At 39.2% G+C, this 25,741-nt stretch overlaps 1 protein-coding gene across 2 annotated transcripts; it reads right to left on the bottom strand.

Annotated features, from left to right (window-relative positions):
* Positions 1 to 441: 441 nt before the first annotated feature.
* On the bottom strand, positions 442 to 24,070 carry TOPBP1 (DNA topoisomerase II binding protein 1). 2 transcript variants are annotated; one of them, XM_014248774.2, is made up of 28 exons: positions 24,031 to 24,070; positions 23,646 to 23,733; positions 22,912 to 23,046; positions 22,221 to 22,364; positions 21,530 to 21,711; positions 21,216 to 21,409; positions 20,214 to 20,393; positions 19,078 to 19,247; positions 18,356 to 18,519; positions 17,129 to 17,376; positions 16,521 to 16,840; positions 15,684 to 15,856; positions 14,445 to 14,656; positions 13,580 to 13,869; positions 12,179 to 12,352; positions 11,133 to 11,242; positions 9,999 to 10,122; positions 9,480 to 9,629; positions 8,878 to 8,986; positions 8,077 to 8,269; positions 7,047 to 7,267; positions 5,810 to 5,973; positions 4,760 to 4,874; positions 4,091 to 4,254; positions 3,075 to 3,215; positions 2,050 to 2,139; positions 1,440 to 1,601; positions 442 to 1,101 (listed from the first exon to the last, which is right to left on the bottom strand). In XM_014248774.2, exons 2-28 carry the CDS (start codon positions 23,724 to 23,726, stop codon positions 958 to 960), a joined length of 4,554 nt encoding a protein of 1,517 aa, XP_014104249.2. In that variant the 5' UTR covers positions 23,727 to 23,733; positions 24,031 to 24,070; the 3' UTR covers positions 442 to 957. The 2 variants fall into 2 exon arrangements, with proteins under 2 accessions (XP_014104249.2, XP_087918505.1); XM_088062379.1 differs by lacking the exons at positions 442 to 1,101; positions 1,440 to 1,601; positions 2,050 to 2,139 and having other exon boundaries at positions 3,084 to 3,211; positions 4,087 to 4,254.
* Positions 24,071 to 25,741: the final 1,671 nt, after the last annotated feature.

Below are 25,741 nucleotides of genomic sequence, written 5' to 3'. Positions count from 1 at the left end.
ATGCACCCTTGCTTTCAAAACAAAACAAAGGTAAATTAAATAGACTTCAGTGTTACATGTATTTTTCCAGACAACTCCACTGGTCCTGTGTGACTGGATGCTGTGCTTTTCTGTACAAACAGGCTGTAGTAATTCCAGATGCTTAAACACAGCGCTTCAAGTTCCATGAGAACACTTTTGCCCAGATTAACATAGTGCACTCATATACATTAAGTTCAGTAAATAAAGGCCCAGACTTCACTGTTACTGAAACGGTCAAAGACTTTGTCAAATATTGTGGTTGTGTGACTAAGAACATTTCCAGTTGCCAGAAGCTGAAGTCTTTGTCTGGCTCTGATTCTTGTCACAGACTCAAACAGGGAACATGGTCAAGACAAACTTCACCTCTTGGTTAACAGAATTGTGTCTACAGTTGCTGAACAGATTCATTAGCACTCAGGATGGCAGCAACAGCACCTGTAACCTACAGAAATAGTTTATTACATCCTCCATTAGTACAAAAAATTACAAACCAGTTCTTTTTGCCTAGTTTCCCTCTTCCCTTCCAATAGAAAATGCCAAAAGATGAAAGATTAACATAAAAATCTATATACAAAATATATGGGAAATGCAATGTAATTCTCATCAATTGGTATTTTCCCCACAACACAGATAAAAGATGTGATATGTGTTTTACAAATTATTTCTTAATTATTATTATACAACTGTGTCCACAAAAAAAGTCCAGTCTAGTGATGGGATAGACTGGACATGTTAAAGTATGTTTTGGATGAATTCTTGCCATATTTTTAGATGCTACTGATAACCAAAGCAATCTTTCCTATAAGCATTACTGCAAATTTACTTTAATCTCAGGACAAGTTAAAAGTGAACCTCAAAGCTTTTAATTTTTTGGGCAAGAATGAAAAAATATAAATATGAATTTAAAAATGTACAGATTAAGAACAAAGAATATGCTTAGTGTATTCTGGATCGCTTGACTCTGCTCATTTCTCCCAGTGCTTTTCTTTTCTGGGATAATCCGGTTCCAAGATCTGAGTTATTCTGAAGGTAAGACTCAGCTTCTGGCAGGCAGTAAGACTCCATAGGGGGAGGTGGATCCTTCAATAAAGAAACAAAAAAAGAGTGGGTAAGCTCAAGAAGAGCAGCTTCTGAGAGAACAAAAGCAGCTCATCAGTTGTCCAAACTGAAAATAACAAAACAAACATTACACATTTTAAATACGTTTTGTAAGCAGCTCCCTACCCTGCAAGAGATACCACTGCCAGCACCAGAAAAAGTCATGTCAGAGCATAAACTGGAGGCCACAGAGCAAAGCCCTCATGACAGGCACTTTGTGGCCACAATTCCTGGCAAAGGAGGCCCGTGACTGCTAGAGCAGCTGTCCCCTGCAGGGGGCTGGGGCAGTGTGGCAGGTGGGGAGCCCTGGGTGTGCCCACCTGGATAAGGTAGTCAGCGATGTACTCGGGTTTGAGGCAGTTCACTCCCTGGGCTGCCGCCTCTGCCACGTTAACCCTGGAGTCATCTGGCTTCAGCTTACTGAAGTCAGCAAAGAGGTGAGTTGCTTCTTTAAAGAGAGATGCAGAATGGCCAGAAAAAACCTACAGACAAAACACGACCCACAAAAGTTAAGTTGTGTTTCTTCCCCAAGACAAATGCAGTTGATGACCTTTAAGTTTACTCATCAAACTAACAGAAACCAGTGGGAAATCAAATACACTTATAGCTGCATTCTGTACCATCACATACCTGTCCAAAAGGGTGATCCTTCCCATCAGAGGAGGGCACTGAAATTCTGTCCTCAATTCCCACCAGCACTACTGACTTGTGTAACCTCAGACAAGCTGCTCTGCCTGACCACTTGCAAAGTGAAGATGACAAAGCTTTTTCCTCCCACCCTTTGACCATATCTCAGCTACCCTGTGTAAGCAATTTTTTTCATTAAGACCTTTTACTCACATAAAAATGCCCAGCACAGTTAAACAGAAAGAAAAACATAATTAAACAAACATATATGTATTTCATTTTTTTTTCATAACAACTACATACTTTTGCTCCTCCTGACTGAAGAAGGCGCCTGAATCCTGCTTCCTTGGTTTGATCAACGTTCAGGATCACTTTCCAACCACTGAAAGCTCCCTAGATAAATGACAATTCAGTCAGAAGTATACTGCTACTGAAAAAGTGCAAAGATTTAATTGGTCTATAATTTATCCCTTTTGAGAATATCCATCAGATGAAGACTTGCAATTACCTAGTTTTGCCTTTAAGTATGCATGCCAGAAAAAATACCCACAGAACATACAGCTATTGGGCCACAATCAGCAGCTCGCCACCTAGCCCCCCCTTAAGGAAACACCCTTGCAGAGAGTATGCTTTCCAAAACACCAGACACTGCCAGAAATTCATCTTAAAAAAACCCCAGTGACTTGCAAACATTTTCCCCTGTTCCCCCAGCATGCACTTGGTTACATTAATAGCACAGAGGGCCAACCGGCTGCCTCCTACAAACACTTAGTATGGTTTCCATGGGGGCAAAGGACAGGGAGGATTTGTTACAAGCATTTCTTTTAAAAAGGTTACTGTAAAACACACCAGATTTTTCCTGACATAATTGAAATGTCACCTTTCAATGAATCCTCAGCTGCAGTGCCTGATTTGAGAGGAGTCGAAAGGCTTTGGGGAGTTCAAAAACCTTACACTGAAAGACTATGAAACCAGAAACCAGATCTGATTTCCTAGCAGAGCTGACTTAGGTTAGCTCTCCAGTCAGAGCTCTGAAGAATAAACATCATCTTCCTGGCTGAGGGACATTTACATACTTAAGTAGCCACATTCCAGCCGTGCAAAACATGAACACTGGTTCAGAGGAGACTAAGAGTTTTAACAGATCATCACAGAAACTTTTTTAAAAAACAAAATTGCTTAACTACAATATATCAAGCCAAGACATTTTGTTCTTGATAACAAGACAGGCTACCTTCCCCTGACATTGAAGTTTTTAGTTTCTTGGTGACGATGCCTATCCTGCCCATCCACACTGTACAGTTTACATTACTGGAGTATCCATATACCTCAACAATACCCGTTTCTTGCCTCCCTTTATGAATTTTTTTCCTCCACCTCATGGCTGCCAGTGCTAGTTTCTTCTGGTTTACATTGATTCCAGACAAAACATTAAGTACAGATTTACTTCCCCACTCATAGTCTTCTTCCTGTAACAACCATAAGCTTGAATTACAAAGCAGTCCTGCCAACTTTACCAGCAGAAAAATAGATTTTAAAATCCCACACCAAATAGAAAATAAAAATCCCTGAAACAAATCCCATCTCACTCTAGGCTGTATATATGGATTTTATCTAGCCAAAACAGCTCTAGGCAAAATTAGAGATATGGCTCTTAATTGAACATGTTTATCTAAATTAACTCATGTTTTATGTGGCATCAAGCCTTGTATACAACCTGATTCTTCTTGCAGTTACACCTACAATAGAATTCAAGAGTAGGACAAAACAACTCACTACACTGGATACCACTGATTATATTTCTGCAGTGTCTTCCAAAACAATTAAAGTTAGTTTTAATACATAAGGATATGAAGCAGTCTGCAGGCATTACTTTAAAGTTATCCTGGTCAATGTAAAAGAACTGTCTGAGCCAAGAGAACTGCAAAATTAACAGTTAGGAAGGCACTGGAAGAGGTAGAGTTTAAAAATATTTATGTACATGGTTATAGAATCGAATTATTTAAAAATAATATATGTTCACCTATTGAAAGAATCTAGATTTTATTCCTGGTTTAACAAGAGCCATGTAAATTTAGCTCATAACAGTGAGAATTTACCAAAAGGTATTCAAAGACTCGATTTTAAGAAGCAATTATAAAAAGCATAGGTATTTCATTTATCTTATATCAGGAGTTTGGTGCAGGACTAGTTTTCAGACAAAGCTGGCCAAAAACTTCTCAGATTTTGGATTCTCCAAAACTCCCATGGCTTGGCCGCCCCAAACAAGCTTCCTAGTAGTGCAGAACAAAAATAAATGCAAAAAAGTGAAACACACTCATGTCTTCGTGATAGGGTCACATGCCTGAACAAAGCAGCCAGCTCCTCTACATGCCTCCAGGTAGGAACGATGAAGCACCCACTTTCCAGCTGCCATCGAAGCCAAGAATTTTTCATTCCGAAGAGGATGTCCCACAACAATGTGTGTGCAACTCGGATCAAAGTACTGTTTTTCAAGTACTGTTCCACCTTGAATTGAGGAATGAATTGGATTCAAATTATCTAAGTGTCATGCTACACACAGAAAGGATCAACTCAAAGTGAGAATTTTTTGAATTCAGATGAAAACTCAGCTCAAATTTGCACTGAGAGTATTATCATTGAAATGACATGGGCAGAAGCAGCTAGGAAAGAGAGGCTCCGTAAAATGTCACAGCAACACAGACAGGAATGAGAGACACCAGAAGGGAGCCCATCCCGGGCACTCCCAACAGTAAAGAATGAGGCTGTTGTAAAGACAGCTAAAAGAAAACTATTAGAAGACAAAACCATTGCTGTTTTATGGCAAAGCTGATCGCTCGCATAATAGTAATACTATATTCAAAGACCTGCTCACAAGCACAGAAAGCCATAAATTTGAGACCTCAAATCTGATGAGACACTAACAGAAGCCCTTTCTTTTCCACAACAAGCCACAGCTGAGCAGACACATACAGCCACATATTATTCTTTGCATTTCACAAGTATCTGGTACCTAATTCCTCAATCAGATGGCAGTAATCAATTCTTTCTTGAGGATTAAGAGAAGACAGCTGAAATTTACGGAGTTTTTCTATTTCTTCATCAGCCTTCTCATCTTCAGGAACAACCTAGAAATACAGTAACAGATTTTGAAAACATGACAGAATGATTAGGTTGACAGCTGACTATTTCTCTGCCAAATATTCTAGGTTGTATATAAATACGTTTTCTTTTATCTGGGAAAAGCAGAACCAAACCTGTCAGTCACTTGACAAAAAGCTTGGATCTTATCAAATTATCCTTAGGCTCCTGCTTGAACATCCTTTTGGTTTCCCCTTTCTTCAGGGCACAGCTGAACTAACCTGTCATAACAAGTAATCCTTCATTCACATCCATGGAATGCCAGGTTGAACACATGAAGAAATCAGCACTGATCTATCACACTGCCTCATTCACCTTCGATGAAGTTGGAATACTATATTCTTTGAGGGCCTTTCCACTAATACGACACATTATTCCTCTAAAGACACAGAGCTGCTGAAACTTTGAGCATCAAGTGACACACTGCAGGTGAGACTATATACTCATTTTCCTTTCCCTTTCCAAGTTCACAATAAAATAGAATTTTAAACCAGATCTTGGCAGAAAAATAATTTCCCATTTGTACCTAAACATAAAATTCCAGATACCACCAAAGGAACAAAGGCCTAATTTTTTTTCCATTATCCTAACATGGCTGGAGGAGTTCCAAGAAGCACACATAGTAATTCTTCACTTCAGAGCTTGCCTTAGCATTCCAGCACTTGCTAATGGGACAAAAAGATTTATTTGTATAAACAGACAAGCTTTATATTTTTTGAGCAAATATTATTTGTTCAAAATCTCAGAGAAGGGGGAGTATTGAAAAGAATAGAAAAAATAGAACTGCACAGAAGTAATCCACCTCAAGATTTTAAATGCAGATCTGCACATTTTATATTTATCATAAAATTCAAAATTTCTTCAAGTATTACTGCATCTTTCAGAACACAAATCATCATAAATACTTTTCCACTTGACAAACCTTTTCTTTGGGCTCTGGTGCCACAGGAGGGTTAGCCAGGGGGAAAGCAATGCTGGGGGCCTGTGGCGTGGGGATCAAGTTATCCTTAATTGGCATTTCAGGATCTCTACATGTGGGATTCTTTAGACTTTCAATCACATGTCCATCCCCAGCCTCAGGAACAGCTGTGAAAGCAAAGTGGTGCTGCATGACTTGCCTTTGGCAGAATATAATTATGTATAAAGTAAAAGATATAATAAAAATAAAAAATCCCCACAATTGCTGCTACAACATTTACAGTTATATTTCACCTGCCTTTCACAAAGATGCGCTTCCTTATACCACAAACCACCAACAGCAAAATTGCAATCATGTCCCTGAATGCCTGGCTTTTAAAGAAACACCTGATAACCTCAAATGACCTGATTTCTTCAGCTAAAAGGCACTGACTTGTTTGAACCAAAAATCAGTTGAATGGAATTATCTAATTTTCTTCAACCTCCTCTAGGACAAGATCGGTTTTCAGGAAGACTGCTGCCACAGAAACTCTACAAGTAGATTGAGGGAAGGAATTGGTGGCAGCAGGGAGAGAGAAATATAGGATTCCGCTATCTCAGAACAGAAAGAAAGCAAAACAGATAAAAAAACATCAGGTTTTGGCAGAAAAGGTATCTTGCTTCCTTAGTCCTAGTAAGAGATTTTAGACTTCAAGAAGAGCAGGGAACATAAAGTATCTTTACCGAATCCTGACCCAAGCATGTCCATCAGCAACTTGACACATCTTTGTTTTTTGGATCCATGAGTTAATCTTGTACCCCAGTTTTTCACCTATAAATATTTCCACTACAATGGAAAAGATTTTTATCATGGTATTCCCATTTGAATTCCACTATACTTACCTGAGGGGCTACCCGGAAACCAGTTATGGTTCAAAAAAACCAAAAAACCAAAACAACTTGGAAAATTTTATGGAGTCTTTCAAGTTGTTTCAGTGGTTTTTTTGGAGCCACAGTAGTCTGTTTTTAGACAAGCACTGCCTTAGTATTTGATCACAAATTAATAGGAAAGCTTCTCTTTCAAAAACAGCAACACAAAATGGAGCTCAAAGATGTGAAATTGTATTTTTTTAGCATTTGGGAATAGCTGACAATGCTCCCTTTTTTTGTAAGTAGAACTCAAATGCTACTGTATTTTAAAAGTCCCAAAGACCAAATGGACTCTGTTGCTTGGAACACGGATATGGCATTTCTAATTTTACCTATATCAGCCATCTCTGCATCAGGTACAGATCCTTTGATCTCATCCATGTTCTTACTGGTGTTACTCTGACCTTGCTCAAGGTACTGGGAAGGACTATTAGGCCACTGAAGGTTGCTGACAAGTCTTGCTCTCTCTTCCCTTGCAGTAGGATCATCCCAAATGATCTGCTCACTCTGGGATGGCTCTGTGTTTGTATCTGCCAGTGCCTGGCGGGACTGCCTAAGGGAAAAACCACAAATACCTTACAGACTCATTTTACAGACGACTTCCATTCTAGAAGGCAATGTGTTAATGATCACATCAACTGTGGCACCCAAGTGACCTCATTATTAGAAATTATGGCTGGGAAAGGGAAAAATTTCAGTGTAGAAGCTATTCTAGCACCCTGGCTTTATGAATCTAAGTGTCAGCATCACTGAAAATGGAGCAACCAAAAAAATGGTAGATATTTTTATTATGTACATATTAATAAGTTACTATAAAATCAGCATACCTTACTCTTTATTAAGACAATTTATTTGCAAATAAGCACCAAGCTAAATGAATAATTTTGCAAGGGCTCCATTACTGTCTTACTGCACATCAGCATTGACGGAGTTCAAATCCTATTCTCCATTTGGAGAGAAAAGAAAAATAAAAGAGAAGAAACATTCACAGAGGTGCTTTGCAGTAATGCCTACTACCTCTTTATGAGCTATGTAAGCATTCATACACACTTTCTTCAAAATCTATATGAACACAAGGAATCTGGAGAAAGAAAATAAGCCAGTTCAAATCCTGAACATTAAAAGCAATCATACTATTCTGTTTTTTGAAAAAAAAACAAAGATACTGTGAATTAATTCTGAATTATTTCTGACTTTACTCAGCACATCCAGTTAAAGATTCTGAATTGCAGGAGAAGCAACTTAAGCACATCAGTAGAAACAGACAACACATCTGAAAACCCTTGAGACCTATCCAAATTTCAGTGACTGTTTAAATACATGAAAGGACAAAACAAGATACATTTAAACACAAATCCATACCTTAGGGCTTCCAAGACCCTACTGCGGCCATTTCGCACAGACCGTGCGCTATCAGGAGTGGCTGGAGAACCATCAAAGCTGCTTCTGGAAAGGGATCTTCTCTGTCCTTGTGGTTTCACTAGTGATGTAGCAGACATGAGCTCCTGCAGTTGCCTTTGGAAGTTCTCCCTCATTTCTAGTGCTTGGGTTAAAACTTAAGAGAAGAAACAAAACTCATAATATCACAACTCTTATACTGTAACAAGTGAAAAGTGAACACCTGCTCACTGTTTCAATGAAAACTGAAAATCCAGTCAACCTCCCTCCTCCAGCAGGACAAAGACTATACATTAAAACGAGGAAAAGTACTTGGGTAAGAATATCAAGGAAAACTGCATCTGCCCTAAGTCACCTATTCTCAGACACAAGGAGAAATCTCCGTTTGGCTCACTTCTGAATCTCCTTACACAATTTAACTCAGATCCACAATTCTTCCATAATACATTTATTTACATAACATATACTCCAAAACAAAAACCTTTTCCATTAAAGATGAACTTCAGTGTTTTAAAAACAAAGAAATGCCAATTAACTATCTTCCAATGAATGATCACGATTTTCCTGTGGGCTGTCAAGATCTTTAAAACAGAGGGAAACCCTTTCCTGGCATCCAGCAGCAATAAAAGCTAGCTGCACTTGACCTGTATATTAATATGCTACCTGAAGTTTCCAGATCTTAGCATTCAGCACCTGGAACTGCAATGACTCATATTGATAGTTTGATAGCCCATAAATATTCTGAAAAAAGTGATTTACATTTACCTCCTTTGGATTCACTTGCTACAATTTGTTCTTCCCCTACTGGGACTTTTTCCTTTATGTGGTCAGTAGTTACATCATCTTCAGCATCATCTTCAACCACTGGAATAATCTAAAACCAATGAAGACAAGTAAATTTCTCAAACACCAATTTTTTTTCTTGCTTTTCAACCATGTCTGACACTTGTATAAATTCTGAAGATCATTAATCTTGCCTTAAATTTAACCTTTCTGCTACTGCAATGACAGTAGAACAGTGAACATTAGCATGGGTGACAACTTCTATTCTGCAGTCTTAATGTCTACTAAAACAAGTTCACACCTCAGATCTCATTACCTAAAAGACATCTATCTTTTTAAATTTGGAATGCAAATCCTGAAATGCCTGTGTTTTCCTCCATCACCCTAGAAGGTGAATATTACAAATGCAGAAAAACCTTAGGGAACATCTGCAATAGCTACTATTAATCACTAGCTAAACCTGATTCAGGACATTCCTGAATTATTATCAATGTTTTTATTACTATGTTAATATATAACCATTAACTGAATTCAAATCACTTCATGATTTGATCACATCATGGCATTCCTACCACACATCATACCTCACTTTCCTCTGCTGCTTTTCCAGCTGAAAGAGGTTTACTGGAGGAGGAGAACCTGATGTCTTCCACTGCACTGATGTCCAGGCTCATTTTGGGATTGTAAGTGTGAGGAAAGAGAGATTCAGGAAGCCGTTTACATTCTCGGGCACTCTGTAATAACATCGGTTAATAAGAGAAAGATGAGAAACTGATTGAGATAAAATAAACTTCACACCTAAACATTAGAAAAGTACAATAAAAATACTGTCATAAGAAGCACTTCACACAAGAGGAAGAAAGAGGTTGCCATTGTGAGAAAAATGTAGCGTAAGTGGAAGAGAATCTGTTTTCTCCTTATGGAGAACAAGGTAAATGTACATCAGTGAAAAGAGATCAATTTATCAATTCAAAGCAAGATGCAAAACATCAGTCCTTATACATGCTTAGTATAAATGCATTCAGAAAATCCACTGCCATATAACTGGTTTTAAGCCCCCATTTCCCTTTACTTTTAAATAGGGAACAAAACAAGCTTCATACCGCTAAAAGCCAATGTTCTGAAACAATATGTATACCCCGTTCTTTAACAGATTTGTACTCCTTATTGTTATCATTCTGTCCTCCCTTATAGATGAAGTGTGTTACTGTTTCATCAAAGCACCATCTGGAATAGAGAAGAAAATACAACTTGAAGATGGAATTTCTATCAAAAAGTATCATAAATCCAGTCCAGAAATTGTCCTGTCTCTTGTTCAAGTTAAAGTCGTTTTGCTTATTTTGCTATGCCTCAATAAACAATGAGCCCACTTTCTTTGCCAGAAAAGACAGCATTCAGTTTCATGACAGCACAACTTCAATGTGTTTTGAAAGCATTCCTGAAGAAAATAAAACTAAATAGGATAATCGTATGGAAAGTAGGGGTTTTGCTTTATGTTTTATTTTTATTTAAGTGGAATTTTAAAACAGTTTCTGAATAGAATGCATGATCTAGGATAAGAGCTTTTTCTTTTGTTGTCTGCAACAAAACAAAAATGAGGACTGTTAATTTTTGAACTGATAAAAACAAGTATTAGCTATTTAATCCAGGTATCTTCAGCATTTCTAAGGTACTACATAAGGTTAACTTCCTTCACACCATGAATAATAACACTTACATAGAAGTCAGTAACAAAACATAAATCAGATTATTTAGTGGAAGCAGAATTCTGTCTTAAATCAAAAATGTTAGTTTGTAGTTTCTCTTCATGACAACCTATTTTTCCTAACCTTTTCTAATAACACTGACTTAGCTGTGCTTACAATCTAGAAAATAATCTGTTTTGAGCCAGGGAGAAACATACACAAATCCACTTTAGATTCAAAATGTAAAATATAAAGCAAATGTTAAACCATCCAAAAGCTGAATTTCTTTAAATCAAAGGAGAAAAAAAAATCTGCAATTCAAGAAGACTTCTGGACTAATAATCTTTCTGAGATGGATTTTCAAAGAACACAGGGACTGGGTATGTGGCAGGGAAAAATGGCCTTATTTCACATTACAAGTGGATGACTTGTTGTTTAGGATGGTGAAATCTAACGTTTAGCTGCAGCAAAAGGCATATTAGGATGCAAAGACTCAAAGTTATTAGAATTCACATCATGCAAAAGCTCAGAAGCCATTGTATTGGCTGATACCTGTAGTCTGCTCCAAGAGAAGCTGCTATTGCAGTCAGCTCCCTTTGCCTCTTACTAAGTTTTTTACTAACATATATAACAGCATCAGCTAGAGGCTTGGGCTCTTCTTCCTGGTCAAACAGCAGGGATAAAAACAGGAATGTCACAATTGGAAGGCTTCTGTATCAATAAAAAAAGTACTTAAATATTTAGTGAAGCATATAGTAAAATATACAGTGACAACAAAGGTAAGATAAACACACTTCCTCTATTTTTGATGCCCCCCTACCCATGCTCAAACCCCAGCATTATTAACATACCATGCACTAGGAATGCCAAGACAAAAGATTCAGCCAGTCTCCCTAGAACATTCTCTACTCCTTTTATCATGGGCTGCTGAAATAAAGGAATTGTCAAACCTGATGCTACTGAAGTACTTCACTGTAGAGGAATGACAGAAGTAAGACTAAGGAGCTACAAAACAAAAAGTAGTAGCCTTCCCCTTTCCAGAGGTCATTAGCTTTCTTGCCCCTCCTCAACAGTAAATGGTGCACTAACATGGCAAGCAATACATAAATCCTCCCTTTCCTCCTACACCTTTTTGTTTTCTCTCACTTTTCTTCTCCTATTAAGCACAGAGGAAGGCAGGAAAAGAAGACATACACATTAATAAAGAACTCTGAATTTTAGCCCAAGACAAAGTATCTAACCCCGATCAGCTAGAACCTGAGACTTTATTAAGTGTGGTATCTCATTACAATACTACAGAGTCTAAATTAGTACATATTTATATGCCACGTTGCTTAGCAACTGCTTAATATTCAAGACAGTAGTGCAGATAGTAGAAAAAGGTTTTAAAATTCTTTGCCTTCCATAAGAAAATTGCTCTATCTTACATTCTTTTCACTGTCATTGAAGAACACATAATCATATGACTTTGTATTCAAATAGGTAATTTCAAATAGACAAATTACAATTCACAAATTCCTTTGTAACTTAATCACAAAAGCGAAAGCTTTTTCTTAATTAAACTTATGCTCCAGCAACTAAATCCCTAAATTTCCTACCACTTCTGGCTGTGCAGCAGCCAACTGAGGGCTGGCAGTAAGAGCTGCTGCATGTGTTGTGCTGCTTGCCAGTGCCAGTTTCAAGTTTCTGCTGATGACTTCAGAGAGAGGTGTGCTCAGTTTCCTGGTTCTTTGTTCAGGACCTCTAGGAGTTTCCAGAGCTTCCAGAGCATCCTACCAAGAAACAAGAAGAAATTGACTGACTTTCATGAGCGCCTTACAAAATTCACACTGAAGCGCAAATTTTACAATTATAGTAGGACTTCATACTCCTGGACCAGGACAGCAAATAACAGGAACAACTACCAAGTGCATCTATAGTACCACTGCACAAAAGCTGCACAAAGCAAAGCCAACCCTAGAGTCTGCACAAGCAAAACAAGAAGACAACCGTTTATTAATCTCTCTGTTCAGTGCCATCACTGAGAAATGCTCTCAGTGGAAATGCCAGCAACCAAACCCAAGTATTCCTAACCCAAACCAACTACTTTAATGTATTCACACCTTGCCCCGCAAGAGTTGCATGTAAGTATGCAATTTTACCTGCACCTTTAAAACAGCATTTCACACTGTCATTTTTTATATAAAATGAGAAGTTTTGGTCTAGAATATCTTGCTTTTGAAAATTATCAGAGCCTTCACTTCCTGAAGCAGAACTAGCTAAAGAGAATACTGGATTCTTCTACGTTTGCAACATGTTTTGTCCTACTGTGGGCAGAGGGATTAAAAAATAAAACAGACAACCCCCCAAAAAACCTAACTCCGCATTGACCTTTCAGTTAAGGCCTGGAAAATTAAAAACAAATCTGAAGCCTTCCAAAGCATGTTTGAGTCATTCAGGAGCTCTTCCAGTGCAGATACTCCCTAAGCGTCAGGGGGTTTTTATTGCTGTATTTTCTAGCCTACTATGGTCTTCAGAATAAGACATTCAACCCAAAACCCCACACATTTTTCAGCTTGCAATAATAGATTTGTAATTACTCTAAAGCTATTACATTAAAACATGCCATTAAAGCAGCATTCCATCAGAAAATGCAAACACTTGTTTCCGAATACCTAGAGCAATTTTTTTTGTGCCTTGTCACATTTATCAGTCTCTAGATGCAAAGGACACAGACTGGATACTGTCTGAGGTGTAGGACACACAAGCATATGATGCAATAAGCACAAAGGAGCTTTACTAAGGACATTACAGCACCTACTGTTCAATAAATTTAGTCCACAAGCCATTAACTAAACTGTATAAATAAAGAAGCCAGTGTTCCTGGCTTTATTCAAAAGGGAAAGTCTGTATGTGAACAGCATAAAAATAAATAGAAGCACAGGTTTCTGTGCTGTTTTAAGTTTATGCACATCTTAAACAGTACTGGCCACACAGACTAAAAAGTTTGCAAAAATCACCTTTACATCAAAAGAAGGCTTAAAAAACTTGTCTTCTGAAAGAAACTTGGATGGTGTGTCAAGATTTAAAGATGGTTCTTTCTGGAGTGGTCCCCCTTGTGCAACAGGAGTTGTCTTCCCAGTATGATGAGAGATAACAGCTTGGAAAGCTTTACTCTGGAACCTGTTGATATCAAGGGGGGTCACAGCTCCTTTTTTTCCAGCTTCAAGGAGATAAGTAGGCTGTTCTAAATCAGGAGCTTTAACAGGTGCTGGTGTCCTGCTAAGCTGAGTAATGAAACTCTCCATATCTTGAAAAGAAACAAAGAAAACATAAGCAAGCAAACTGGTTTTTCATTTGAACACAAACCCCACACACTCTTATTTAAACAACAACCATGAAGAACTGAAAAGAGGGGCATCAAATCATCGCAGACTAACAAGTCTGCAGGCCTAAGATGGATCTCTCATCAATTGCCAAACAAGTTACATAGCAGCATATGTGCCAAAAAGGATGAAATTGAGACACTGAGCTTGAATCCCTACTGATAACCACAAGACCCCACTGGCTCCACCAGATTTGCAGCAAACACACAATATCATTTCTGTAATCAAAACTCAACAACAGGAAAAAATATGTCTGCATGTACAATCTGGTCTAATGGAAAATGTCCCTGTCCATGGTAAGAGGTTGGAACCAAGATTATCTTTAAGGTCCCTTCAAACTCAAACCAATCTACAATTCTATCTTAATATTTGAAAAAATATCCTTTAGTCCTAATAGTTTGAATGTGTTAGGAAAGAAAATTTCATCACATCTGCCTTCTTTATCGTGAACAAACAGTACAATGACACAATCATATCCCCTAATTTGCTAAGAACCAACCTTCAGCCTCTGCATTTTCAACCAAGAATTTGTTTTCATCTGCCCTCTTTCCTGTCCTTGCAGACTGCAAAAGCCAAGCTACAGTGACTGCTGGCAAATTCCACTTCTTTGCAGCTTCATACTTGGAGCCATTTGGCTCTCTTACCACAAGATGGGTACTGGCAAACATTCCTTTTTTTGCACTAGCTTTCCGTACAAAGAATTCTTGGACTCTACAATTAGATTGATAAAACATTCATTTAGTCATAAACAACATTAACCGAGAGAACATTTAAACTATTATAAATTGTATTCTCACAATAGAAAAAGAACCAGTAGAAGTAGATATTTAAGGCAATCTACTTTGCACTTTACAGCCTAACCTGCAGAAAAGAAAAAAATCGCACAAATACTCCCCAAAAAACTCCCACAAACCCGCAAAACAACAACATTACACAGTAAGGTTTTGCTTCTACCAGCATTGAAAATATTTCTCATACTTCAGCAATCCCCCAGCAATATCCTATTTTCAAATCATACACTGGGCCTAACATTCTTCATCAAGATGAATGGAACAGGATTGCTTCCCTTCTGGAGTCAAAAAGCATAATTTCTAAATGGACAACAGGTATTTTTATATTACAGTTTTTCTCCTATCATCAAGGATACAATCTTGCAAAAAGATACTAGGACTGAGAACTCATCAGCAAAAAATTTAGTCCAAACAAGCTACATACCAGATCAAGTGATACTTGCTCTAAGCTATACAATTTTGCCATGTCACAACAAAACATGCTTTTCTTAAAGTTTTTCAAAGATCTTGGTGAACTCTAAGCAAATAGGGCACCATCTCTTAGGAGCTGGGATAGTGAATGGGGTTCACCAGGCTTATGAGACTGAGCCAGATAGTACTGAAGTGGTCCTTTCCTAGACAACCAAAGAGCAACTTGGAAGGTCGCATCTGAAAACCTGACTTTCGTTGATCGGTTCAAGAGCAGACTAAAAAGTTGCTGAGACTCAGTTACTGGGAAATGAGAGACTGAGCATATTCTGGTAGAAATTAGACTATGTGAGTACTGACCAGATTTCCTTAAAAGAGAGCAAAATGAAAGACCTATATAATGATGTCTCATTGCTTCAGCACCAGGTTTTGTAAATGAATGGAGCTTTAACTCCAATATTTGTACAGAAGAAATGGAATGCATAATGGCAGCACATCGGCTCTTTAAGAACAAGAAGAAACTATGACAGGAGAAGTACCTGGCTCCCAGGAGTCCTGCCAGATAAACAAGGGAGTCTCTCTCTGCACCCGTGAACTGGCTAAAAGAAAGAACACAATCTTCCAGAGGGGTAGCTCCTTCCATTACCAGGACTGGTGTGAAAAGTGGATTGGATCGGAGATCTAAAAGGGCCTGCTGTTCCGCACACGTTATCTTCAAGAAGGTGAAAGACATAAAAATGTAAATCAAGCCAAACAGTAACAAAGCCAACAAGATTTCAGCAAATCTACAGCAGCATTTATGGACTCAACAACGAGCAATCCTGCTTCCGTCATCACACCTGAGACAATTATCCATTGGATCAGACAAACTCTTTTTAAACCAAGTCTGTTTTGTCAAGTTTGACATACTGAAGCATTATTCAGAACTTTTCAGTTACTAAAGTTCCAGCCTGCAGGTTTCCAGTTTAGTGCATGATCTCAGGGTCTGTATAGATTTACTTCACAGGAAGTTACCTAATACTGGAAGTTACTAACAGCAGGTAGTCTATATCCTGTGCCTGCTCCTGCCAAAATATCACATTGTTATTAGTTAATTAGCTCCTTCTACAGTTCATTTAGAGAGAATGCTGTCAGACCTCATATAGACCTGGGTCATGACAATGCAGTCCTATTTAGGGGTCCTGAGGAAAATGAAGTGAAACAGGTAAGACACCCTACAGATGCAGAGGCTTTAGTTTAGCACATTTCAAATGAAATGAGGCTAATATCTCAGTATCTTCTTTATACCTAAGCCATTAATAACTGCATTCTGACAAGACAAATTTCTAATACAGGCACCTGTTTATTTGGGAATTGAAAAAGTGTAACTCCCTTACCAGCCATGTATTTGTGACGACGTCACCAACAGTAGCCCTCACAGTGCACCCTAATAAAGGTACCACAGCATAGTCTGCCATGGTTCTGCTCTGTGGTGGCAGAACTTCCCCAGCATTCTCCTTTATAATATCTGCAATGCAGGACTCATCCTCTTCACCAAAACCCAGAAGAAGAAATCTCTTCCCAAAAAATAAGCCTCCTTCAGCCAGTGCAGAAGACTCTGCCAAAGACCCATTACAGACAGGAGGTTGATTCTCTCCTTGGGCAGTTGAGTTAGTAACATCACTGAAGGTTCTGGATGTTAGTTTTTCAACTTCATCTGAAAGGTTAAAGAAAAATAAAAAAGAACCAAGCATGATAATTGTTTGACAATAACATCAAAGACAACCCGAAACAGTTTCATGAAGCAATTACAGGATTGTGCAGTTTTCAGTCAGGTTTTAGTTAAAAATTTTTCAATATAGGCCTATTTAAATTTCAATTCTGAAACACAAAGTAGAAGTTAACATACTAGATGTGGATAAATTTTGAATAAGCAAATGCTGCAAGCCCAAATGCTAATTATGAACAGTTAAACTTTCTACAGTAGGCTGAACCTAGAACATACCTAGTGTAGAATAGTTATTTACATATTGAGAGAGGAAGTCATCTTCAGCAGCTTTCTGGTGCTTTATAATGTTCACAGTGTCTTTCTTCGAGAGACCGGGTTTTTTGGGAAAAATTGACTTCATTCCAGGTTGTTCTAAAATTGGATTCTCTAACAGCTGGTAGTTTAGAGGGATATAGTGCTCCACTGGACAAAGACAACCTTTACCAAATGACTCCAGTAACCACTCTGCTGTCACTATATTAGGCCTATAAAATAAAACATTATACAAACAAGTTACAGCAGGTTTCAGACCAAAAAAAACCCAGTATATTCACACCACACAAAGTCTGTAACTCTAACACTAAGCAAGCTTTGGGCAATTTACAACCCTTAAAAGACTTTAATTCTTTCAGTCTGAGAACAGATCATTTTGTAATTATTTTCTGTAATATAAACTATATCTGCCACTGTTGCATTCCCAAGTTCTTCCTCCTCAATGTACTAATAAATACACATTAATTGTGTATTAACAAATACACAAACATCTCTTTTCACCAATAAGAACATTTGCTTTTCTACTCGCTGAGGTCACTCATGGTTACCCAAAGATACAGTACTGAAAAGCACATGTGGACATACTTATTACCACTAGCTCTAAGTCTTCTCATTTAAATCGAGAACTACTTAGTATTTTCAAATCAATATGTGACTCCAAAGAATCACACAATGGTTTGGAAGGAAACTTGAAGATCGTCTAGTTCCAAGTCCCCTGCCATGAGCAGGGGACGCCTTCAACTAGACCAGGTTGCTCAAGAGTCCATCCAACCTGGCCTTGGACACTTACAGGGATGGGGCACCACAGCTTCTCTGGGAAACCAGAGAAGCCTCACCACCCTCACAGTAAAGAATTTCTTTCTAATATCTAAACTAAACTGCCACTCTTTCAGTTTAAGGCTATTCCCCCTTGTCCTGTCTCTATATGTCCTTGCCAAAAGTTCCTCTCCACCTCCCTTGTAAGCTACCTTCAGGTACTAGAAGGCTACAATTAGGTCACCCCAAAGCCTTCACTGAATCTTCTCAGCCTATCCTTGTAGGAGAGGTGCTCCATCCCTCTGACCATCTTGGTGGCCCTCCCCTGAACTCACTCCAACAGTTTGATACCATTTTCTGTGCTGGGGACCCCAGAAGTTGTGGGAGAAAGAAAACAAGGTATAACTAGACCTTAAGCAATACAGTTATCACAACCTGTGAGCTGTCTTGTCCAAAAATTGTTTCAGTTCATTATTATTTTCCCCCACAATGACATGAGTAACATCTTCATTAAGCTGATTAAATCGAACGCCACCACCACAATTAATAAGCCTTCTCATCTTGTCCAACTTCCTGCCACTGAAACCACAGAGATAGATCTACAAAGAGAACAGAGCAACAAATAAAGCCTTAAATATGTAAAAAAAAAAAAAAGAACAAAAAACAAGAAAAAAAATAAAATAGAATGTTTTGGTATAATTAGTTTCAACTGCTGCAAAACACAGAAAGTAGTGCTACAGCTTCTGAGAAGCAGCAAAAAAATTAAGCGTTTATAAAGATTAATTTATCTTTGCAAATTAATCTAGCAAAGCTTCAATGTTTACTAACAGAATGTCCCCTTGAAACTGCATGAACAAAAAAAAAAACTAAACCAAAAAACAAACCCACACAGTAATTCTAGAACTTGTTCACTCTAGTGTATAAATACAGATGCCTATGAATATAAACTTTTATACTTCTACTACGTATTTAATACAATTACACTCACACATACAGGTGTGTAGACACACACACACAAGCACATGGACACAAAATAAATCCAGTATTTGTTGCTGACATGGAAACAATTTACCAAAGCAGAAAGTGCCAGTGCTTTAACATAGCTGCTTTCACATTGTTAAAACCCAACATTTCAAAGTATACACTGTTAAACATACTCGACACCCATCTAACAAATCTTCAGGGGCTTGAAAAGAACTTATGTCCAAGTTCTCCAGCTCATCAGAAAGAGGATCCAGTCTGCTGTTCATAGCTGAAGTACATGAAGTTTCATTAACACCACTCAAATTGATATTGGAAATGTGGCTGACATCCGAAAGGGTATGATCTTTAAATAAAAATAAAATGAAAAAAGAGGGATTAGATTTGGCTCAGCTTTCTCCGCTGCTTCACTAAAGAAACTACAAACTTGCCACTGATGATTTTGTGGTGCTAAAATGAAATGTAAAGTTTGAAGAATGAAAAATACTAGGTAAGTAAAACCTTTGCTAAACCAAGGGGTTTCTTTAAACACAGACTGATCATCATCTTACTAGAGAGAGTGCTGATACATCTTCTGTTTATTTCCTAAAGGATGGCACCTATGACACAGCAGCCAATGAGACTTGTTTTCAAAGCTGTTATTCCAGTTTTGTGGCCACCTAGTAGAAATACTTTTTAAATTAAACAGGACTCTATTGTAGAGAAATCAACTCTAATTTAAGAGAAGCCAGTATCAGGTGGATGCACATTAAAGCTGGCTGTATCTTTCAGGCTACCACATATGCTTACAAAATACTTTTAACTTTTTTAGCTTTTCCTGATAATAGCATGGGATAAATAAAAACAAGCGTATAAAGAAAAATAAAATAGAAAAAAAAAAAGGTAACATTTGTTTCCCCTCCATCCTTAAGACTGCTGTGAGATTAAACTCATTACAGACACAGTTTTAAACTGTAAATATATGAGCACTTGTGCTGTTGTAGGACTTAAAGATATATACTTGACTTAAAGATGTCAAGCAGACAATTGTACACCTAATTCAAGTTTACTTTTTAACAACCATCCACATGTTTGAAGCCTATGCATGTTGGGATATTCAATGTGCATAAAAGCAATCTGTTATGTTTTAAGTTTAAGCTGAATCCAGAACCCAAACTGTCAAACCACTATTTATAAAATCAAACACCTTACCCATCTCAAAATAGTTCTTCCTTCTTAATACAAATATTTCCTACCTTATTGAAACACATTTTAAAATATCTTACAAATATTTCCTACCTTATTGAAACACATTTTAAAATATCTTACTTACTAGGAGGCTTGATGGTGTCATTCGTAGGTGTTGATGTACTGGGTGCATTACATGGTTTTGATCCAGCCTCTACTTTATACATTGCCTCATCCTGACAGAAGCCTTTCTTGATGCTGTCAGAAAACCACTGCACAGACACACAGTGCACATTCCACTTTTTGGCACATTCATACTTCTGACCTTCCAGATGTAAACAAAGTTTAAAAAAAAAGGTCACAATCATTAAGAGACTAAAGCATCAGTAATTGCTGAAAGATGGCTGGACATGAAGAAAATTTACAAATTCAAGTAACTCATTATAATAGAAAATCATGTAATACTAGACTGTTGATAAGCTGCTTATGCTTTAATTAAAGTTAGAGTAGAAAAATCTCATGGATGGCTAACTCATGGCATGACAAAGCATTAAAAAAACAAAAAACAGAAAAAGGCATTAAAGCTTTCAAGCACACAAAAAAAAGGTCAAAAAGTCCCAGCATATTTTACTGTAGGCAAAGAGAGGGAAATCAAGGAAAAAAAGAAAACCCTTCCTTTCTTCTCACAATAAAATTAAAATCCTTTCATCTTCCCAAGAGGAAGGAAAACGAGCTTTCGTTTTATCTTAGTAGGGAATTTGGAAGGCACAAAGAATAATCAGTTAAAAAACATCAGGTCACAATCCAATTTCAATCACGGTACAAATTAAGTCCTATCCTGCTCTCCCAAATGAAGTTTTTCTTTTCTTTATCCCCTCTAGGATTCTCCCTTTTCCTTTCTTGAAATACCATCTACCATTCTTTAAATACCATCTATATCTCTGGCTTTTTTTCCTCTGTTCTCTTTCTCATGTCCTTACAGTAAAGGTGCCCTGTGTTACTCTTTCCATCAACAGTGATTCCCTAAAGAGAAGTAGTAAGAGCAATACTGAAGCAGACAGAAGCACAGTTCAAGCTCCCGTGCTTACACACATTCACACTACTTCAACTCCAGAAGTGAAAACAGCATTTATTCCATCAGTTTTACCTTTTGGCTCTTGCACTATGAGGTGAGTGCATTCATTCATCTTGAGCTGCCCCGTGTACTGCCCACCGTGCTCAGTAGTGAGGCGCTGCACTTCTTTCCTGTCAGAGCTGCTTAAGCCAGTGACACAAATCGTGCAGCCCAGAAACACGGGACAAGCATAGTCTTCCATGTTAACATCAGTATACCTCATTATGCTACAGGAATGAAAGAGAGAAAGTAGTTATTTTGCAAGTAAAATCAACTGGGAAAATAAATTAGTCTGTACATAAAAATTACCATTACCAAAAACAAAATCAGTTTTGTTTTTTTCATACCCTTGCTGAGACTTATCCCACAATGTCTTAACCCAAGAAGGAAGCAAAATAGGTTTCTTCAGGGAAGCAGCTACCAAGTATTTCTTGCTGCCAACTTCTCCAGCTATAAGGTGAGTTACTGACACATTGAGGTCTCTATATACACATCCACCCATCATTTGCACATATTTATGAACTTCTTCCTGGATGTGGGAAAAAACAGAGAAAATTATCAGGGGAAAAACGAATCTATGTGACAGTCATGTCCACTTTATACCAAAAACCATGGATTTCACTTGTCCAGGATTTCCCCAAACTATTGTTAAAAAAATACTAAATAGATATATATGGAAACCATAAAAACATAACTATAATTTCCATTTTATTTGCACATTTATGATAAACTGAACATAATATAAACCCTCAATTAAAACATAATAATTATGCTGTATGAGCAAATTTTTGCAGATGGTTGATGTTTTAGGTAGTATTACAAAAAAGGTATCAGAATAAAGTAAATATATATAATCGTGTTTGAGGTGTATTAATACATGAATAAACTACACATAGTCTACAAGCTACAGAAGACTTGATGGATCTAGACACAGGCACAATGAGACATACATGCTCTGACTGCTGCTTTAGTAATAAGCCATGCAAAGCAATTATCAACAATAACCAGCTGAACAATCCATCCTTGGGAAGGCCTTACCCTCACATCCTTCTCCAGGCTGGTACAGGACACCGTGACATCAGCCATGGTCATGTTGTACACAGGATACTCGGCTCTTGGGACACATCGCTGCGACTGCATGCAGTACAGAACTACCTGTGGTCCAACAATCCTACAGCCAAGCTGCAATAAAATAACAAGAAAAGCACAAAGAAAATAAGCAGAGGGTGCACTGGCATCAGGAAGGCTTTCCTTGTCCTTGAATTCTCAGGAAGGAGGGGTCTTTGGTCTGTCCTCCACCTTCTCTTCTAGAACCTCCAGGTAGCTGACAGTTTTGTTTTTATTTTCAGTTCTGGATTTTCTATACAATCCTTGCAGATTTTCTGGCCTCAGTAAAAGCAGCTGATGCTATGGCTATGGCCAGGAATTCCAGCTAGCCTATCTTTGTCCACTAGACAACTCCTTGCAGATTCAAACCAAATCATGTTTATCAGGAGATAAATAGTGTAAGAACCAGCTCAGGGACTCCAGCAGAATCAGAACTGACCATACTGTTTGCTTTTCCAAATTACTGAAAATAATCATTATGCTTTGCTGGTTACTCTCCTCCCTAAAGACAGGATGAAGTTCACACTGCTACACAGTGCAGGAAAGAACATGCAGGATGTAAATATGGACATTAATGCTCCTAAAAAGAAAGAATAGAGCTCAAAGTAAGTTGTTGATGTACCTTTTTGAGATGACTGAAACCCGCACCTCTGAAAGGATCACAAATGTAAAGTGATTTATCATTTTCTTTTATATTGAGTACTGATTCTTCTTCAAGGATCTGGAGATGTTCTTCTGACTGGAATTCTTTTATAGACTGCAGGTAAATGATACATACAATAACATTTATTTAATTAGCAAATAATTAATAAAGAGGCAATCCTTTGCAAGCTAAACAAGTGCACATCACTGAAACAGCTCACAACCAAGCTACTATGAAAACAGGTATTGGCAGAAGAAAGGGCTAAAACTCCTCATGGGTGTCCCCCTCATTCCCTTGAGTCTTCACAATATTCTGACTTAAATATTTGGCACAGAACCCTTCAGGACCCGATCCTGCCATGCACCTATATGGTGCCTTTGGCTCCCAGTAACCTCCCAAGGTGTAAAACAATGCACAGTGTCCTTCCAAAGATTGTGCTTAGATGAGCGACCACCATCCGGGCCTTGCAGGCTACATGTCCCGTTCCTACGTGTCACTGGGTCCTGAAATTGAAGTTATTTCTTGAAGTTCTCCAACAAAACTGTTCTTGTTCGACAAGCTTTATTACACACTAAGCACCTCTGCTGTAGAAACAGCTTTATTTCCAAGTGTACACATGTAAGTTATCTTGTTGTATGGTACATGCAGCTAACTCAGACACAGAAATCACATGCCAGTTCATCAAGCTCACACAGGTGACCAAACCCACTTACCTCAAGAGCTTTAGAAAAATACTCCGAACTCCCGGAAGACTTTATGAACTTCACAAAAAACGGCTCCTTACTACTTCTCATCCTTCAACTAAGAAGCAAAACGCAGTGAGCGCCCTGGCATTCCCGCCGCAGCCCGGAAGCCCTCTCGCCCCTGTCCCTGTCCCCGCAGGACCACAGGCCCAGCACACGCCGCCCGGCCTCGGCGGCACCGACTTCAAACGGGAACGGCGGGGCGGGGACTGGCCGGCCCCCAACCGAGAAGCCTCTTCCTCACCGGGAGGCTCGTTCCCCACGGGGCCCAAAGCCCGCACAGAAGCATGGAAAGGTCCCTGCTGGGCAGGGGGTACCTGCCGCCCCCAATCCCCCCACAGACCCGACTCCTCACCCGCGCGGGAAAGCGGCGGTTCCGGAACTGCGCAGGCGCGGGGCGGGGTCTGCAGGGGGAGGTGGGGGTAGGGCGGGGCTTCTGTGGCACAGTCGGGGGCGGGGCATCGGCGGGTGTGGGCGGGGCGGGAGCGGGGGTCGCGCGGCTGCGCGCCTGCGCTCCGCCCGCAGGGGGCGCTGGGAGCGCGCGTTGGGGAGCGGCCGGGGAGAGCGTCTCGCTGAGGGCGCGCGGGGCCGCAGGGAGAGACGGGAGGGGAACATCGGGAATTACAGGGGAATAACGGGTTGGGAGGGACCTGAGAGAGCAAATAGTCCCAGCCTTCCCTGCCACGGGCAGGGACACTGAATACCCTATAATCTATCCTGACACTGAGCACTGCCAGGGATAGGGCATCCACAACCTCCTTGGGCAACCTGCTCCTCACCACTGTCACAGGAAAAAATTTCTTCCTAACATTAACCTAAATTTACTCTCTTTCAATTTGTGCCCATTCCTCTTCGTCCTATCACTGCAGTTCCTGACGATAAGCCCCGCCCTGGCTTCCCTGCAGGTCCCCTTCAGATACTTTGTACTGGGTTTGCAAGGCCTGGTTTGTGGTAGCTGGGGGGCTACAGAGGTGGTGCCTTCTTTGAGCAGCTGCTAGACCCTTCTTCCATGTCCAGCAGAGCCAAACCCTGGCAGCTCCAAAGGTGGACTGGGCCAATTAGAAATGGCAATAATGCCTTTGTGATAATATATTTAAGAAGAAAGTAAACCAAAATGTTGTTGCGCAGTAGTAATTGTGGCCAGAGAAGAGTGGAGTGAGTTGAGTTTTTCATCAACTGTCACCCCCAAGTCTTTCTCCACAGAGCTGCTCTCAATTGCTTCTACACCCAGCCTGGAGTTGTGTTTGGCATTGCCATGACCCAGGTGTAGGTTCTCACACTTCACTTTCATTCTAGTAGCTTGTGGCTTCCAAGCTGTGGGCGAGAACATCAAATGCTCTCCTTCCAGAGCAGGGTCTGGAATCTTGTACTAGTCTTGGCATCTGCCTGAATCATGACAGGCATGATCTACACATCCAATGGACCTCCATTCCATCCTTAGTGACCACAGTGGCTTGCTGCTGTTTGCATAACACTGATAATGCCTGTAGTGGGGGGAGTCATTCCATTAGAATATTTTCTTAGGAAAAGAGATCACAGCATCATTAGGTTGGAAAAGACCTCTGAGATGATCAAGTCCATCCCATGACCCAACACCACCCTGTCAACCAGACCATGGCACTGAGAGCCACATCCAGTCTGTCCTTAAACACCTCCACAAATGGTGACACCACCACCTCCCTGGGAAGCCCATTCCAATATCTAATCACTCTTTCTGTGAAGAAATTAATCCTAAAAAATGTTTTGAATGAGGAAAGCACCAAAACCTGCGTGGAGTAATGCATGTTTGTTGGCATCAAACTTTACAGTGAGACCACATGATGGCACTGTAATCTTAAGGTAAGGGAAGTGTGTGCACAAGTCCACTGTAATTGTTAGATATTAGATGGATTACCTAATTACTTAGGTCACTATATACACTGGAATTCTTTTATATGCTTATTTATTTTAAAAAAACACTAATAGCACCTGATATCATTAATAGCACCTGAGAAAGGTGCTGTCAGTGGGGGAGTTTCTTAATTAAATCATGACAATGAATCCCTCAAGAAAATATAAAGAGAGAG

The sequence above is a fragment of the Pseudopodoces humilis genome, chromosome 1, assembly GCF_049639895.1.
Source record: "Pseudopodoces humilis isolate 2021_Gansu_Grassland_sample_001 chromosome 1, ASM4963989v1, whole genome shotgun sequence".
Lineage (NCBI taxonomy): Eukaryota > Metazoa > Chordata > Aves > Passeriformes > Paridae > Pseudopodoces > Pseudopodoces humilis.
The sequence above is the reverse complement of the archived record's forward strand: the minus strand, read 5'-3'. Positions and strand labels throughout refer to the sequence as shown.